At 44.0% G+C, this 12,686-nt stretch overlaps 1 protein-coding gene across 2 annotated transcripts in view; it reads left to right on the top strand.

Annotated features, from left to right (window-relative positions):
- The window catches only part of ITGB5 (integrin subunit beta 5), a 115,600-nt gene that overhangs the window by 52,774 nt on the left and 50,140 nt on the right, over nt 1–12,686 (top strand). For both annotated transcript variants that reach the window (NM_174679.2, XM_024993427.2), the window contains 1 exon segment: nt 11,862–12,023. In NM_174679.2, the coding sequence (NP_777104.1) occupies nt 11,862–12,023 (162 nt within the window).

The following is a 12,686-nucleotide window of genomic DNA, read 5'->3' as shown; positions in this document are numbered from 1 at the left end:
GGGCACTGGACAGTGTAATGTCCAGGACACCAAGGGCAGGAGAGCTCGAGGGAGGCCCTGGTTGGCAGCAGAGAGGCGGGAGAACAAGATGAGAGGATCGCTGTGGGGCTGGCGACAGGACCTCAGCATGGGGTTCTCCACCTTGGCTGCACTGGAGTCTCACCTGGGAGCTGGAACCTGGCCTACAGACCACAGGAGAGCTGCTGGGCATTAGCATCATTAGAGTACCCTCAAGTGCAGCCAGGGCAGAGAACCACTGTGGGGAGCAGCTAGAACCATCTGTGAAAGAGGGAGTGGGGGCATGTGAGGAGACTGGGTTATACAGAATTGGGGAGAGAGTGGAGGCAACCTGTCTGCTAGTCTTAGAGACAGGTGATGAGAGATGCTGGGTCAAAAGCAGGGTATTTATTTTAAGTGGGTCATGAGCATATTTTTAGGCACGAGGAAGGAAGCAAAGGAAATTGACTAATGGAACAGTGCCCAGAGAGGGTGGAATTTGGGAGCTGCGTTTCCTAGGGGAGGGAGAGCACTCCTACCTTCAGGGCAGTCAGACCAGAAAAGAAAGCAGGAGGATGCCCCATTTATTTATGATGGAGAGACATCCTTGAGCTGTGGAGGCAGACTCTGAGTGCCTGGAGTAGACGAGCCCTGTTCCGTCTTCCCTGGATGCTCCTCCTGAGTGCGTGGGAACCGGGAGTTGGGAGGATAGAACAGACCTTATGTGGCTTTGATGCAGACTTGACCAAAGAGAAGGCAAGTGAACTGCAGTCTTGGCCAGATACTGGGTTTCTGACTTCTGAGTCCAGTGCATTTCCGTCCCGCCCACCCCTGACATTTTCATCTGAGGGCAGACCTCTATCATGTTGGAGGAGATTGGCTTTTAAAAATCTTGTTTTTACCCAGAGACTTGGAGAAAAGTTTAGCTAAACAAATAAATCTTTTTTTTTTCCCTCTTAAAATAGTTTTGTATAAAAAACAGAATATATTCAATTTAAAAATTTAGAAAATGCAGAGAGCCAAAAGGAGATAAACATCATATCCCTACAATCCAAAACCAAGATTGTGCATTTCTGGATTTCAGTCACAGATTTTCAGCCTCATGGAAATACCAAGGACAGTCACTGTCAGTTCTTCTCTCTTTACATCATGCAAGTACTGAACTGACTGCTCCTTGTGTGTGGATTTTGTTTTAATCCTCTCAACAGCCCTATTCTATCAATACTATTATTATCTCCATCTTATAGCTGAGAAGCTGGGACTGGAAAAGATAAAGTAACTTGCCCAAGGTCACAAAGAAAAGCTGAGGGAAGGTGCGGGCATGAACCAAGATTTGCCACTCATCCATTCATTGGAGCCCACGCACTCAGCTACTTCTGTGGACACTGCCACCAGACAAAGGAATACTCATAACTGGTGTTCCAGTGCAGTACTGACGTCAAGTCTGGTCACCTAAATTTCTGTATTTGAGTGAATTTCTGAGCAAACTAAGCCCTCTTTTTCAAAAAGAAAAACTTTATTGAGGTATAATGGATGTATGGGCTTCCCACGTGGCTCATCCACCAATGCAGAAGACGCATGAGATACGAGTTCGATCTCTGGGTCGGGAAGATCCCCTGGAGGAGGAAATGGCAACCCACTCTAGTGTTCTTGCTTGAAAAATCCCATGGACAGAGGAGCCTGGTGGGCTACAGTCCACAGGCTCAAAAGAGTTGGACACAACTGAGCTTGCACACTTAAGTTTATTATATATCCATCGGGTGTGTGCTCAGACGTGTCTGACTCTTTGCAACTTCATGGACTGTAGTCTGCCAGGCTTCTCTGTCCATGGGATTTTTCCAGGCAAGAATAATGGAGTGGGTTGCCATTTCCTCCTCCAGGGGATCTTCCTGACCCAGGGATTGAACTCATGTCTCCTGTGTCTTCTGCATTGGTAGGCGGATTCTTTACCACTGAGCCACCTGGGAAGCCCCTAGTATAATAAATTACATGTATTGAAAGTGTACAATTTGACAACTTTTGACCTTTATACGTACCCGTGAGATATATATGCACTGCAATCAAGACGACAAGCACACATCCTTCTCCCCACGACGAGTGCTTTTGCTCTTTTGTCATTTCTCCCTCCTGCATCTCCTGCCCTCTTTCCCCAGGCCCTCACTACTTTGCTTTCTATCACTACATTTGACTTTGCATTTGTTAAAACTTTATGAATCCAGTATATACTCTTTTTTTTTTGTCCTGGTTTATTTCAGAACCATTGTTTTGAGATTCATCTGTGCTGTTGAGTGTCTCTCTTCCTTCCTTTTGTTACAGAGTAGTATTCCATTGTATAGATCCACCACAGTTTGTCCACCCACCATTGATGGATATCTGGGTTGTTTGGATATTTGGTAGTTTTTGCCTATTATAAATGGAGCAGCTATAATGTAAATGTGCTCAAGTCTGTGTGGACCTATAGCCACGCTGGTGTGATCACTCACCTAGAGCCAGACATCTTGGAATGCAATGTCAAGTGGACCTTAGAAGCATCACTACGAACAAAGCTACTGGAGGTGGTGGAATTCCAGTTGAGCTATTTCAAATCCTAAAAGGTGATGCTGTGAAAGTACTGCACTCAATATGCCAGCAAATTTGGAAAACTCAGCAGTGGCCACAGGACTGGAAAAGGTCAGTTTTCATTCCAATCCCAAAGAAAGGCAATGCCAAAGAATGCTCAAACTACTGCACAATTGCACTCATCTCACACCCTAACCAAGTGATGCTCAAAATTCTCCAAGCCAGTCTTCAACAGTATGTGAACTGTGAACTTCCAGATGTTCAAACTGGATTTAGAAAAGGCAGACGAAACAGAGATCAAATATCCAACATCTGTTGGATCATTGAAAAAGCAAGAGAGTTCAAGAAAAACATCTACTTCTGCTTTATTGATTATGCCAAAGCCTTTGACTGTGTGGATCACAAAAAACTGTGGAAAATTCTTCGAGATGGGAATACCAGACCACATGACCTGCCTCCTGAGCAATCTGTATGCAGGTCAAGAAGCAACAGTTAGAACTGGACATGGAACAAGAGACTGGTTCCAAATAGGAAAAGGAGTACGTCAAGGCTGTATATTGTCACCCTGCTTATTTAACTTCTATGCAGAGTTGCTGCTGCTGCTGCTGCTGCTGCTGCTGCTAAGTCGCTTCAGTTGTGTCCGACTCTGTGCGACCCCATAGACGGCAGCCCACCAGGCTCCCCCATCCCTGGGATTCTCCAGGCAAGAACACTGGAGTGGGTTGCCATTTCCTTCTCCAATGTGTGAAAGTGAAAAGTGAAAGTGAAGTCACTCAGTCGTGTCTGACTCTTAGCGACCCCATGGGCTGCAGCCTACCAGGCTCCTCTGTCCATGGAATTTTCCAGGCAAGAGTACTGGAGTGGGGTGCCATTGCCTTCTCCATCATGACAAATAGATGGGGAAACAATGGAAACAGTGACAGACTTTATTTTTGGGGGCTCCAAAACCACTGCAGATGGTAACTACAGCCATAAAATTAAAAGACACTTGCTTCTTGGAAGGAAAGTTATGATCAACCTAGACAGCATATTGAAAAGCAGAGACATTACTTTGGCAACAAAGTTCTGTCTAGTCAAAGCTATGGTTTTTCCAGTAGTCATGTATGGATGTGAGAGTTAGACTATAAAGAAACCTGAGTGCCAAAGAACTGATGCTTTTGAATTGTGGTGTTGGAGACGACTCTTGAGAGTCCCTTAGATTGCAAGGAGATCCAACCAGTCCGTCCTAAAGGAGATCAGTCCTTAATATTCATTGGAAGGACTGATGCTGAAGCTGAAACTCCAATACTTTGGCCACCTGATACGAAGAGCTGACTCATTTGAAAAGACCCTGATGCTGGGAAAGACTGGGGGCAGGAGGAGAAGGGGACGACAGAGGATGAGATGGCTGGATGGCATCACTGACGTGAGTTTGAGTGAACTCCGGGAGTTGGTTTTGGACAGGGAGGCCTGGCGTGCTGCAGTCCATGGGGTCGCAAAGAGTCGGACACGACTGAGCAACTGAACTGACGCTTTTATTTCTCATGGGTCAGTCGTTTGGAGTGAAATGGCTGGGTCATATGGAAGATGTTTAACTGTTTAAGAAACTATCCAACTGTTTTCCAGAGTACATGTATCACTTTACATCCCTAGCAGCAGTGTATGTTGGTTACATTTTCTCCCTCAGCATTTGATATGGCCAGTCTTTTTAATATTTAGCCATTAGGTGTGTGGTAGGATATCAGTGGTTTTTATTAACAGGAGGCTTTTAAACTTCCTGGTTTGCAATTCTTCACTGTCCCTGTGGCAACTGTGGAGCCTCATACATTAGGCAGTAAAAGGAGAAGATGTAAAAGTTATTGCTAGTCTGAGAGTAATAACCATAGATCCTTTTTTAAGTCCATCATATGTACTAAATACTTGTTAACCTAGCAACCACCCTGCAAAATAGGATTATTTTCATTTTACAGATGGAGAAACTGAGGCTTAGAGAGACGACATGACTGACTTAGTGTCTCAGAAAGCAAAGACTTGAACTCAGCCTTGCCTCTGCCGACACTCTCATACACTGGCCCCCATGCCACACTCCATTTTGTATTATAGTTATTCCTTAAAAAAAATCCACTTTCCCAATACTGCTCTCTGTCCTAAATGTGGATACAAAGCTTAAGCCTTCAAAATAGTCCAGGCAGACAGTGGGAAAATTATTTCTATTGTAAATTCTCTTTGGAGTCAGCGCTTGTATAATCTCCCAGCCCCAAAGCCTGGGTGAATGAATAAGCACGTCATTCTCCACAGCCCAACCTCTTGGCCAAGTTTGTTAACATCACTTACACAGTGAGAGTCCACTTCAGAGAAGACAGAATTAATATTATTATGCTACACTACTCTTCATTTGTGGAACTATTTCTGTTTCAGATGTAATTTTCCAATTCAACAAACCTTTATCTTGGACCCAGCAGTCATTAATTGAGAGCCTACCATGCACTTTGAATTATTGCAGTTATCACACGCCCTCCTGTCTCCCTATGTGAGTGGATAGTTCAGCTTTGTGTGTAGAGGCAGATCATCTGAATCTGACTTCTGTGGTCCTTACTGGTTCAGTGACCTTGGGTTGGTTTCTTAATGTCTGAACACCAGTGTCCTCATCTGCAAGATGACAATATGTTACCTCCTTCATAAAGTTTGCAGTGAAGATGGAATGGAACAGTGGACGTGATCAATAAACTTTAATAAACTATTTTCCTTCTTACTAACATGAAAAAATGTAGAGGGTTAAATAATGTGGTCAGATCTACACAGGTAATTGCTAATGGCATAAACCTCCCATGCCCACCTTCAAGCTCCCAAGTTTCACGTTATTCTCACTGCTTGTTGTCACTCTCCTGTAGGTTTCTGCATGCCACTTGAGAAGCTGGTGTGGAATAAAGGAGGCAAATGACAGAGCCAACATTGAAGTCTTTTAAAGTTGCACTTGGATATTAAAGATAGTTTGAGGGAAAAAAGGGGAAGATTATTGCCTCTAATCTCAACCCCAGTGATATTCTGGTGTATTTTGTTTCAAACTCTTCTCTTTTTAATAGAAAGTGATGCTGGTTTCTTACTTGGTTTGTTCAGTCGCTCAGTCGTGTCCGACTCTTTACAACCCGATGAATCACAGCACGCCAGGCCTCCCTGTCCATCACCAACTCCCGGAGTTCACTCAGACTCACGTCCATCGAGTCAGTGATGCCATCCAGCCATCTCATCCTCTGTCATCCCCTTCTCCTCCTGCCCCCAATCTTTCCCAGCATCAGAGTCTTTTCCAATGAGTCAGCTCTTCGCATCAGGTGGCCAAAGTATTGGAGTTTTAGCTTCAACATCAGTCCTTCCAGTGAACACCCAGGACTGATCTCCTTTTGGATGGACTGGTTGGATCTCCTTGCAGTCCAAGGGACTCTCCAGAGTCTTCTCCAACACCACACTTCAAAAGCATCAATTCTTCGGCACTCAGCCTTCTTTATAGTCTAACTCTCACATCCATACATGACCACTGGAAAAACCATAGCCTTGACTAGACGGACCTTTGTTGGCAAAGTAATGTCTCTGCTTTTTAATATGCTGTCTAAGTTGGTCATAACTTTCCTTCCAAGCAGTAAGCGTCTTTTAATTTCATGGCTTCAGTCACCATCTGCAGTGATTTTGGAGCCCAGAAAAATAAAGTCACCCACTGTTTCTACTGTTTCCCCATCTATTTCCCATGAAGTGATGGGACCAGATGCCATGATCTTAGTTTTCTGAATGTTGAGCTTTAAGTTAAGTTTTTCACTCTCCTCTTTCACTTTCATCAAGAGGCTCTTTAGTTCTTCACTTTCTGCCATAAGGGTGGTGTCATCTGCATATCTGAGGTTATTGATAGTTCTCCTGGCAATCTTGATTCCAGCTTGTGCTTCTTCCAGCCCAGCGTTTCTCATGATGTACTCTGCCTAGAAGTTAAATAAGCAGGGTGACAGAATATAGCCTTGATGTATTCCTTTTCCTATTTATAACCAGTCTTTTGTTCCATGTCCAGTTCTAACTGTTGCTTCCTAACCTGCATACAGGTTTCTCAAGAGGCAGGTCAGGTGGTCTGATATTCTCATCTCTTGCAGAATTTTCCACAGTTTATTGTGATCCACACAGTCAAAGGCTTTGGCATAGTCAATAAAGCAGAAATAGATGTTTTTCTGGAACTCTCTTGCTTTTTCAATGATCCAGTGGATGTTGCCAAAGAAGGCAATGGCAACCCACTCCAGTACTCTTGCCTGGAAAATCCCATGGACGAAGGAGCCTGGTAGGCTGCAGCCCATGGGGTTGCGAAGAGTTGGACACATAAGCGACTTCACTTTCACTTTTCACTTTCATGCATTGGAGAAGAAAATGGCAACCCACCCCAGTGTTCTTGCCTGGAGAATCCCAGGGATGGGGGAGCCTGGTGGGCTGCCGTCTATGGAGTTGCATAGAGTCTGACACAACTGAAGCGACTTAGCAGCAGCAGCAGCAGCGGATGTTGGCAATTTGATCTCTGGTTCCTCTGCCTTTCCTGTAACCAGCTTGAACATCTGGAAGTTCACAGTTCACATATTGCTGAAGCCTGGCTTGGAGAATTTTGAGCGTTACTTTACTAGCGTGTGAGATGAGTGCGATTGTGCGGTAGTTTGCGCATTCTTTGCATTGCCTTTCTTTGGGATTGGAATGAAAACTGACCTTTTCCAGTCCTGTGACCACTGCTGAGTTTTCCAAATTTGTTGGCATATTGAGTGCAGCACTTTCATAACATCATCTTTCAGGATTTGAAATAGCTCAACTGGAATTCCATCACCTCCACTAGCTTTGTTAGTAGTGATGCTTTCTAAGGCCCACTTGACTTCACATTCCAGGATGTCTGGCTCTAGGTGAGTGATCACACCATCATGATTATCTTGGTCATGAAGATCTTTTTAGTACAGTTCTTCTGTGTATTCTTGCCACCTCTTCTTAATATCTTCTCCTTCTATTAGGTCCCTACCATTTCTGTCCTTTAGTGTGCCCATCTTTGCACGAAATGTTCCCTTGGTATCTCTAAATTCTTGAAGAGCTCTCTAGTCTTTACCATTCTGTTGTTTTCCTCTATTTTTTTGCATCACGCTGAGGAAGGCTTTCTTATCTCTTCTTGCTGTTCTTTGGAACTCTGCATTCAAATGGGTATATCTTTCCTTTTCTCCTTTGCTTTTCGCTTCCCTTTTTTTCTCAGCTATTTGTAAGGCCTCTTCAGACAGCCGGTTTGCTTTTTTGCATTTCTTTTTCTTGGAGATGGTCTTGATCCCTGTCTCCTGTACAATGTCACAAACCTCCGTCCATAGTTCATCAGGCACTCTATCAGATCTAGTCCCTTAAATCTATTTCTCACTTCCACTGTATAGTCATAAGGGATTTGATTTAGGTCATACCTGAATGGTCTAGTGGTTTTCTCCACTTTCTTCAATTTCAGTCTGAATTTGGCAATAAGGAGTTCATGATCTGAGTCACAGTCAGCTCCCAGTCTTGTTTTTGCTCACTGTATAGAGCTTCTCCATCTTTGGCTACAAGGAATCTAATCAGGCTGATTTCAGTGTCGACTATCTGGTGATGTCCACATGTAGACATGTGTTGTTGTGTTGTGTAGACATGTGTTGATGTCCACATGTAGACATGTCTTCTCTTGTGTTGTTGGAAGAGGGTGTTTGCTCTGACCAGTGCATTATCTTGGCAGAACGCCATTAGCCTTTGCCCTGCTTCATTCTGTACTCCAAGGCCAAATTTAATCACACTCTAATTACAGTACTGTATTCTTTTCCACTGTTATAAATGTTTACAATAATTTCATACTTTTTATGAACACAATTTCTAATGGCAGTGAGGAGAGATCTCAGTTGACTTAACTGTTCCCAAGTAGTAGGGTATTCACCTGTTTCCCGTTTTGTCACTATTAGTAAGAACACTGCTATGTGTGTTTCAGAATACTTCTTGCAGATAGTCTCCTGAAGGAGATAGTCATTGAGTCAAAAGATGTGTACTTCTTCAAGGGTTTTTTTCAAGTCAGGTGTACTGAGGGATAATTTACATAGAGTAAAATTCACCCTTTTATATATATAAAGTCTTAAAGCCACCCCAAGAATTAAGATATAAATGAAGAAAAAAATTGATGAAAAAAGAGATGTAGATGATTTCTTTCGCCTGAGGAAGTTTTCTGGTGGTGTCTCTTGTTGACTCCTGTCTTTGGCCTCAGCCTTTGGCCATCACTGATCTGTTTTCTATCCCTATATACTTGCCTTTCCATGAATGTCTTCTGAATGAAGTTAGGCTCAAGTTTCCCTTTGAGGGTTTTTTTTTTTAGGCTTTTTCCACTTAAATCTGGAGCTTTGGAGATTCATCTGAGTTGTGTGTATCTGCAGTTTGTCCCTTATTATTGCTGAATAGTATTCCATTTAGAGATGTATGACGGTATGTCTATGTGTTCACCACTTGATGGACATCTGGATTGTTTCTAAATTTTGGTAATCATGAATAGCTGCTATATAAATATTTGCATAGTAGTTTTTATGTGAGCAAAAGTTTTCATTTCTCTTGGATAAATACCAAAGGGTGAGATTGCTGAGTTGATAGTCAGTGTGTATTTAACTTTATAGGAATATGCCAAACTGTTTTCCAAACTTGCCAAAACATTTTGTATTCTCACTAGCAATTTATGAGAGTTCTAGTTGTTCCACCTTCTTTCCAGCACTTGGTATCTTCAGGGCTCTTTTTTTTTTGGCATAGCTATCCAGTGGCATCTCATTGCGAATTTAATGTGCACTTCCTTAATGACTAAGGATGTTGAGGATCCTTTTGTGTGCTTATTTCCATCCATATCTCTTCTTCGGTAAAATGTCTATTCAAGTTTCTATTTTTAAAAATTCAGTTGTTTGTGTTGTTACCAACCTACGAGAGTGCTTGGTACATTCTGAGTACAAGTCCTTTATCAGATTTTTATTTTTTGCCAAACATTTTCTCCCAATCATGCCTTGTCATTTCATTTTCTCAATGAGAAACCATTGAGAAAGAGAAGATGGTTTTAATTTTGGTGAAGTCTTGCTTATACCAAGATTACAAACCAAGATTATAAAGCTTTTTCTCCTTTCTTTCCTTTGGACATATTATAGTTTTAGGTCTATGGTCCTATTTGAGTTCATTTTTGTACATAGTGAGAGGTATGGGTTAAGCTTCATTTTTTTTCAAATAGATGTATAATTATTCCATTAAATTGACCACATGTGTGTGGGCCTATTTCTGGTTTCTGTTGTGTCCCACTGGTCTGAGTGTCTTTCCTTTTGTCAGCAGCACGCTGTCTCAATTACTGTAGCTTTTAGTAAGTCTTGGCCTTATTGAATGAATTCCACAACTTTGTTGTTGTTTTTCAAAATTGTTTTGAGTTTTCATTGTTGAGTTCTCATATATGCCAGTTATTAGCCCTCCTAACATATTCTCAGTCTTGCCACCAAGGGGACCCACTCCTCTCCACTTCTAATCCCTTAAATTAGATTTGTCACAATTTAGGATTTCATGGCTGTAAGGGACTTTCTAGGTTTCTTCCTCAGGGTTTTGAAAATGTGCCCGGCCTCCTCATCGTGCCTTTACTGGGCTTCCTAGTGGCTCAGATGGTTAAGAATCTGCCTGCAAGGCAGGAGACCTGGGTTCGATCTCCGGGTTGGGAAGATTCCCTAGAGAAAGGAATGGCAACCCACTCCATTATTCTTGGCTGACCATTATTCCATGGACAGAGGAGATTCTGTCCTCTGTACCTGGCCTTCTTATTGAGCCTTTAGTAGTGCCTAGGATACCTCCCCATCCCCAGCTTCTGCCTTCCCCCTCATGTCTTCTTCCAGCTTCCTGGAAGGATCCTCCTGACCTTTAGCTCAGTTTATGTTTCCTCTGCCCTGGGAAGACTTTCTCGCTTCTTCCCCCAGTTTCTGTTGAGAGTGTATTTACCTTTTTTAGCACACTTAGCCTGATATGTTGAAGTTGTATTTCTGCTTGACTGCAAGCTTTTTGAAGTCCGGAACAGATGATTTCATAGACCCAGTGCCTTCCATGGAGCCTGCTCGAGGTCAGAGGTCAGTAATTGTTGGCTGAATGTTGGGCATCTGGGAAACCGATTCCCCAGAGGTAGATTCCTTGCTCACAGCTGGTATCCTGGCTTTCAGTCCTCGCTAGCTTCCTTTCAAACCACCTTTTCTTCCTTGTATTACTCTTTTTGTGACTTATTTCCATGCTGCTTTTCGAGTGAATAAGAAAATGTCATAGCTCTTAAAGGCTGTTTTGTCCATCATTTTGGTGATAAGAAAGGATGATACCCTCATCCCCTCATCTGCCGTAAGGTGATAGCTTTTAACTTGTGAAGTCTATGAATCCGGTCTCCTATTTCAGTGTCAAGTGTTCGTGTGCAGATAAGTCCGCAGTGTTTAGACCCTTCCTGTGTTCGTCCTGCTACCATGTATTTTCTTTCACTACTGCTATGAAAGCACCCCAATCCCAGATTTTGTTGCCCTGTATCAGGATCTAGCTGCTCCTAACGGTAATGACTAGGAGTGCTTTGTGTAATGTCAGGGCCACAGTGGTTAAAGATTTAAAACAGAGTCCTTCCCTGACACTATAGCCTGTATTGAGCCATGCTACTGTCTGAAGCGTGGACATATTCCATACAGGGAAGCAGTTAAAGGGAGAAGAGAGGTTATCTGATTGACCTTAATCACTGGAGTAGTTCAATTAATGATTGAAGTGGTTTGCATCTACCAGAAAGATGGCAGATTTTACCAAATTCTCCAAAGACAGATCCATCTGTTGGTCATTTGGGTGCTCTGTTCTGAGTGATTTGTGTCTTAATTGGGGGACTGAAGTGGTCACTTACCGGTCGGTCACCTTAGACCGTGGCAGCCAGCCGAGTGTGTTGGAGTGTGGGGAAGTTGGGGTAGGCTAAAGGCTATTCTGTGCAAGGAATACTAGGGGAGACTCAAAGGGGAGGCCTCCAGGAGTGGCTATCAGGTAGAGAGTGGGAGCAGCGAGGGCAGGGTGGCCTGCAGCGAGGGGTTCCAGGCACAGGTGAACCCCGCGGTGGAGATTCACCTCTGCCCTTTGGCTTTCCCCATCAGCTGGCTCTCTGTGATCCCACAGTGCTTGTAGAGTGATCCCCCAGCTGTGCACGCAGAGGATCACCTGTGATCCGCACCACAACCCCTGGTAAGGGCCAGTGCCCCGTCTGATGCCCCAGGGCAGCCAGGAAGCCTTTAAACCCGTCAACTTCTGTGCCTCAGGAGAAGATCGGCTGGCGAAAGGATGCGCTGCACTTGCTGGTGTTCACCACGGACGACGTGCCCCACATCGCACTGGACGGAAAGCTGGGGGGCCTGGTGCAGCCGCACGATGGCCAGTGCCACCTGAACGAGGCCAACGAGTACACGGCGTCCAACCAGATGGTAAGGGCTGGACCCCCAGCACCGCCCTTGCGACCTTGCCTGTGGTCTGAGGCCTCACCCAGCCTTGACCACCTTCCTCCGGACTTCTCCTCACTGACTTCCCCATCCTTTCTTGGGACTGGGTTTCTATTCCATCTCCTCCAACTGGGCTTCCAGAACTCCTGCTCATCATTACCTTAGAGCATTTCTCAAGGATTTCTGTAGCTGGTTCAGCTTTCTGCTGTTGTGCACCCACATGAGAAATGTTTAGTTGAAGGAAGAGGTGGGTGAGACAGGATAGATGTCAAAGGGAAGAGGCGATTTTACACGAGAGAGAGGACTGTGTTCCGCAGAGGAAAAAAACTGGGACAGAAGTTATGAGGCAAGACCAGCAAAGATGAGACTTCCTGGTTTCTAGAAATGGGTTTCCTGAGGCCCTGCGTTCCATCAGTGTTGGGGCAGGTGGCAGGTGTCCTGTACTGGCTGAGAAGCCCCAGGGACTTGCCACTTTCAGTAGTCTGTCACTGTGGTTGTGCAGTTAAATAGAATTTATGCAGAATTTCAAACATATAATAGGCCAGTAAATGAACTTCTACCTACCTGTCACCCAGACCCAACAATTAAGATTTTTTTCACACTTGCTGTACAAAGTTTGTTTTTTCTTCCCAAATATCCTCTTCGTTC

This window comes from Bos taurus, chromosome 1 (genome assembly GCF_002263795.3).
Source record: "Bos taurus isolate L1 Dominette 01449 registration number 42190680 breed Hereford chromosome 1, ARS-UCD2.0, whole genome shotgun sequence".
Classification (NCBI taxonomy): Eukaryota; Metazoa; Chordata; class Mammalia; order Artiodactyla; family Bovidae; genus Bos; species Bos taurus.
This window is presented reverse-complemented; position numbering and strand designations above follow the sequence as displayed.